Raw genomic sequence first — 5783 nt, 5'->3', positions numbered from 1 at the left:
TATTTTATAAATAATAAATATAAAAAAATAAAAGCAGAAAACTCTGCAAAAATAATTTATTTTATTTTAAAATATAATTTTATATAAATATAATTTATTATATTTTAATATATAGCTAAGATATCTGCTATATTTTATTTATTTTAATAAATTTAATAAATAAAAATTTATATCTAAAGTCTAAAATTATAAAATAGTCTCTTTTCTTAAACAGAGCTGCTTAAGATATAATAAATTAAAATAAAAAATAGATATTTATAGAAAAAATCTATAAAAGATTTTTATAAAATTTTTTATAAAAACTATAATATTATAATATAAATCTAATATATTCTACTTATTTATTTTATCTATTTAATTTATTTAATTTATTTAATCTATTTAATCTATTTAATCTACTTTATTTTAATAATCTGATTATTTATAATCTTTTTAATTATTTATTAGTTTTTAATTTTATTAATAGCTCTTCGAGCTATATCTTATTTATAAATCTAAAAATAGTCTGATTTAGAAGAAATAATAGAATAAAAATAATATATTTATTCTTAATATTTTAATTAATAATTAATATATAATTTTTCTAATATTTTATAATATAATTAAAATATATACCTAAAATAGAATAATAATTATATATTTATATATATATTTTTTGCTATAAGAATAATAATTTTATAAAAAACTAAATTTTATTAATATAACTAGAATTTTCTTATTATTTTTAATAAATAATAATAAAAAAGATATTAATTTCTTTCTTAGTTATATTTTTTTAATCTAAAAAGCTTCTTTTTATATATTTTTAGATAATAATAAAGATAATTAGATTAATAATTATTTAATCTAGATATATCTTAATTATACTAGAGTTTAAAAAGATATAATAAATAAATCTTAATACTAAGAATAATTAAAATAATTAATTATCTAGTTTTTAGTTATATTATAATCAGATATAAAAATTTTCTTAATCTGATTATAATCTGGCGGTTAGGTATAAAAATTCTAATTAACCTGACCTGACCTGGCTGTTAGCCACTCTAAAAAAACTAGATATTTATATCTCTCTATACTCTGTCTTAATATTAAAAATAAGATAATATTAAAAACTAATAAATCTGTAATTATTATATTCTTATTAATCTAAGAAGTAATAATTATTATTATTATTTCTTTTCTTAAGCCAGCTAGATAAGAAAAGTATAAAAAAAATTAAGTATTTACATTTCCAGGCTCAATTTTAATACTTAAGATTAAAATATAAATAAGACTAATATAAGTCAGAAATAAAATCAGAATAAATTAAAAATAATATTAAGATTAAATTACTAATAAAATTATTATAAAATAGAATATAAGATTAAAATAGATAAATAAAAATTATTAATCAGATTTCTAAGAGAGAAATCATACTATAAAATATATTTTAAAATTATTTAATTTAATTAATTTATTCTATTAAATTAAAATCTACTGAGTTATTTATATATATAAAATTATTAAATTCTTGAGAATTATCTTTTTAATACTAGTTATCTCTTCTTATATATACAGACTTAGTTCTCCATAGCTTATGGGTTCTACTTCTGCCCCTAACAGCAGATCTATTATCTTTATAAATTAAATTATATATACTAATAATATATATATAAATATATGTTTAATATATATAAAAAAAACTTTTATATAAATTTTTAATCTAATAATTTACTAATATCTATAAAATATTTGTATAAGTTATATGTAATATATATTCAATATATATAATAAGGTTAAGAGAAAATAGATTAATTAATATAAATTTTAAAAAGAATTTTAATTATTTTTTTATTATATAAATATCTTTTATATATATATACTATATATATTAATTATATCATAGCTTGATATTTCTATTTATACTGCATAGAGCATGAAGATTAGAGTGGATTTTTTTAATCTAACAATTAACTGTTTTAAGCAAAATAATTAAAAAATATAGATATAGATATAAAGATAAAATATTATATAAATCTTTATATAATTTTATATATTATAATTTATATTATTAAATATAAAATCTATATTATATATATATTTTTATTATCTAATATACTACTAATATATTATATTACTTAATAATTAAAAATTAATTAATTAAAATATTCTGAAACTAATTAGTTATATATTAAATATAATCTAATTATATTAGACTATATTTAAAATATAAAATATAAATATAAATAAGATTTATATTTAATTATATTTTAAAAATATTAATATATAGTAAAATATTTATTTAAATACAGATTTTAAAAGCTTGGTTTTTAACCTGGTTTTCAACCAAAATCCACTCTAATGAAGATGAACAATAAACATGCCATAATGACTGATGGCAATTTTATGCGGTAGTCTGCAGTCCTCCGAATACCAAGACCCACCGCCAGCACCACCGACTCGGAGTCCCCCCCCTTACAATAATATAAAAGCAAAGAACCCGTCTACGCCGTGCGCAACGCAGCCACAGGTACTACTGAAAAATGGTCTCTCAACGTGATAAAGAGCTTTTTAGAGATGATGTTCGTTCTCGAGGAACAAGGCTCAGTGCTGTCGATCGCGAGAAAATTTTGAACCCATATCTGCCAGATCCAGCAGATCTTCCAAGCCGGGCGCCTCAGCGGCGCAAAAAGATTCCGCGGAAAACACCAATACGAAGCTTTATTAAATCGCAGCTACATCTACTTACTTATGCCATTCTTCATGTTCTATATGGCATTGTCATTCGACTCTTCCAAAGCTACCATGCTGTTGTGGATCGGATCTTTGCCATCATCTACTACCATCACAGAACGCCACAGTTAATTCGAAAGGATGTGACGAGCTTGAAACGCCTCCCCGGGCATTTGAGCGTCGTTCTGTCATTGCGCAAGGAGGATGACGCCTTAGCGATCTTGATGGATGAAGTGGCAGAGCTTGCGGCTTGGACCGTGAGTTCCGGGATACCTGTTCTAAGCATATATGAAAGGAGTGGTAAGCAAAACCTGGACACGGGACCTTCAATGGGAGTTTGAGAAAATGGCATGGACAAAAAGGAGGTACAAGGGCTAAGGCTGATAAATTTAATAGGGATTTTAAAGTCCAGCATCCCCACCCTTCATCATATCATGACCAGCAAGCTGTCCTCCTACTACGGTACCCCGGGGCAGCAACCAACTCTGCAGCTATTTGCTCCTCATCATCCAATATTTAAACAGCCAGAAGGTGTGGCGTTGTCAAATAAGGGAAATCCCACTACTCTTACGGTGCTTCTCTTGTCTGCGACCGATGGTCGGGAAACTTTTGTTGACTTGACCAAAACGTTGGCCGAAATGTCCCAGAGTGGTAAACTATTACCAGAACACATAACTCTGGAACTGGTCGATGCCGAAATCAGCGAGATTACCACACGGCCCACTACAACGGTGTCGGTTGACGGTGCCACGAGGGCCCCTAATCAGCTTATCTTGCCTGTGAAGCCTGAACCTGACCTTCTCCTAGTTTTTGGTCCGTTCTTGAAGCTGGATGGATACCCACCCTGGCATATTCGGCTTACAGAAATGTTCTGTACTGGCGGTAGAAGTAGTGGGATAGCGATCGCCGACGAGGCCGTTGAATATCACGGGTTCCTCAGGGGCCTGTGGCATTACGCCGGTGCTCAGATGAGGTTCGGCCGATGAAGGTAGCCCGCAAATTTGTGGATAAGACTTTGGTATCATGTACTCCAATTATTAGTTCAATGATACTTTTTAGTATTGCAGCAAGCTGAATAATGAGACGTTGTCATCCACACGCTATTTCAGTACTTTATAGTAGCCTGCATAGTAAAGGTTGCAATATACTAAGTAGTGATCCCATTAATCCCATGTAAATTATAATGCCTATTATCGCCGTCACCAGTATGTGCACTTTGTCCAGGCTTGTAATTTTGAAGGGATGCGGAATCTCTTGTTGACAATGTTGATGTAGGATGACCGGCCGAGACTATGTTATGCGGCAGTTCAATTGGCCACCAGCATGGCTTAGACACTGTTGTACTTGCAGACTGCAAATGATACATAAGGACCACACTTCAATGTCCTCTGGGCGCCTGGTGTGTTCGGGCAGATTCCATCCTATAAATATTGCAGCGAAGGCCCATCTTGATGTCCACATAATGTTGGCGGTCGCAGTGTTCCCGAAAGTGTGGAAGAGCACCCTGTTATTGAAGAGGGGAGCCTCGCACACATTCAAGACATCGTATCACTTCTGTACCTGATTCAGTCACACCTTCGACGGCACATGTGGAGCAAATCTTCCGAGGTTGTTTTGGGTGTGATCTGTTATCATTGAAATCCAATTGCAGGTTACTGAGTGAGTTTTCACACAGCATTATCAATCCGGTGCACTTGGTGGCGTCGCAATAGCGGAGACAGATGTAGCAGCTCCTTTGGCCGCACAAGTCACAATCCGCATATGCATCAATAAATTCACGGGTTGTTGGTCTCCGGTGACAAATGTGGCATGGGCGTAGGCATCCTGCAGACACACAGACACTTTGCTGATGTTGATATAGGCTAGATGAAACGGTTTTAGGAGATACTGGCGGAGAATATGTCTTTGAGGCTGTAGGGGTAACTAAGGCTGGAGATGAAATCTTTGCTTGGTGTAACAAATGAGAAAGATTATCCGAAAGTGACTGTTTGTGACGAGTGGATGATTGTTGAAAAAGTCGGTGTTTCTTGGAAAGATATCGGGGGCGAACCAGAGTTTCTCCACTATCATTATCTCTGGAAAGCCCAGGATAGTCTATACAAAAATGCGTGTTCAGATAGTGAATGGAAGAAGGACTGAGCCTGATGGTCCACAACAACACATTAGCTGCCTTTGCAGAGAACTGTTGGGTAACAAGAGATGGTTCATTTAGTTGATTCCCTGCTACCTACTTATCTGTTGATGGAGTGATAACTTCTGTTGGGACTGGATCTCTCTTTCGTTTACTTATGCCAGGGGTTGTGGGAAAAGAAGCATCTGCTTCGGTTGGAAGAAGCGGCATGGTGGTAGTGGCCCTTGTATGATGTTTAGGCAGGTTCATTGGCAAAAAATGAAAAGGAGGCATGTACTATCCACATTAGTCCCTAGTAAAAAAAGGCGTCAAGAGTCATAACTATCTAGTAGGGGAAGATGTATTTAAAGGTAGGACAAGCCAAGCATTTGAGCATGTGGAATGCATATCAGATTAGAGACCTTCTGCAACAGTCATTTACTATTAATATTTTAATTTAAAATTAGGTATGACGGCCTGCCTCTAGTAATCAGCTATAGAATTATTTAAAAAATATTTACTTTATTATCTTAGTAGGCAGAAAATATTCTACTTAAAATCAGTATTAATTTATATTTATATATATATATATATATATAAGCTTTTTAAAACTTTTTAAAATAATCTGTCTTAATTATTTTATTATTTTATATTATTTATCAAGATCTCTATCTAATCTTTATATCTTTATTAATTATAATTATTTATTATACTTATCTATTATATTTGTCTATTATATTTATTTATGATACTTGTTTAGACTGTTAAGTATATACAGATAATCTGAATAGTTTTAATTCTTTTGAAAATAATAATTTTTAATAGCTGCTGATTACTAGCTGTTTAATAATTATTATACTAGATCTAATTTTTTAAATAATAAATACTAGTCTTTATATTTTATTTATATATCTTATAAGTAATTAATCACAGAGATTTATTCTGTGAAGTGGATTCTCAG

At 30.2% G+C, this 5783-nt stretch overlaps 3 protein-coding genes across 3 annotated transcripts; 1 reads left to right on the top strand and 2 right to left on the bottom strand.

Annotated features, from left to right (window-relative positions):
- Positions 1 to 2522: 2522 nt before the first annotated feature.
- On the top strand, positions 2523 to 4009 carry BO70DRAFT_419266 (ditrans,polycis-polyprenyl diphosphate synthase; the record flags this gene model as incomplete). Its single annotated transcript, XM_025547471.1, has 2 exons — positions 2523 to 2969; positions 3120 to 4009. The coding sequence occupies 2 exons, from the start codon at positions 2523 to 2525 to the stop codon at positions 3696 to 3698; spliced, it is 1026 nt and encodes a 341-aa protein (XP_025394765.1). The 3' UTR covers positions 3699 to 4009.
- On the bottom strand, positions 3777 to 5216 carry BO70DRAFT_366547 (uncharacterized protein). The gene is made up of 2 exons (XM_025544361.1): positions 4944 to 5216; positions 3777 to 4853 (listed from the first exon to the last, which is right to left on the bottom strand). Exons 1-2 carry the CDS (start codon positions 5051 to 5053, stop codon positions 4220 to 4222), a joined length of 744 nt encoding a protein of 247 aa, XP_025394763.1. The 5' UTR covers positions 5054 to 5216; the 3' UTR covers positions 3777 to 4219.
- On the bottom strand, positions 3780 to 4180 carry BO70DRAFT_174178 (uncharacterized protein). The gene has a single exon (XM_025538388.1). It carries the CDS (start codon positions 4076 to 4078, stop codon positions 3860 to 3862), a length of 219 nt encoding a protein of 72 aa, XP_025394764.1. The 5' UTR covers positions 4079 to 4180; the 3' UTR covers positions 3780 to 3859.
- Positions 5217 to 5783: the final 567 nt, after the last annotated feature.

The sequence above is a fragment of the Aspergillus heteromorphus genome (assembly GCF_003184545.1).
Source record: "Aspergillus heteromorphus CBS 117.55 chromosome Unknown BO70scaffold_46, whole genome shotgun sequence".
NCBI lineage: Eukaryota > Fungi > Ascomycota > Eurotiomycetes > Eurotiales > Aspergillaceae > Aspergillus > Aspergillus heteromorphus.
This window is presented reverse-complemented; position numbering and strand designations above follow the sequence as displayed.

Bases quoted from the DNA above. Each gene is read 5' to 3' on its own strand.
- BO70DRAFT_174178 (XM_025538388.1), bottom strand. From the start codon at position 4,078: ATGTATCATTTGCAGTCTGCAAGTACAACAGTGTCTAAGCCATGCTGG.
- BO70DRAFT_366547 (XM_025544361.1), bottom strand. From the start codon at position 5,053: ATGCCGCTTCTTCCAACCGAAGCAGATGCTTCTTTTCCCACAACCCCT. The intron at 4,854-4,943 runs GTAGGTAGCAGG...GTGGACCATCAG, and splicing joins ATCACTCCATCAACAGATAA to GCTCAGTCCTTCTTCCATTC.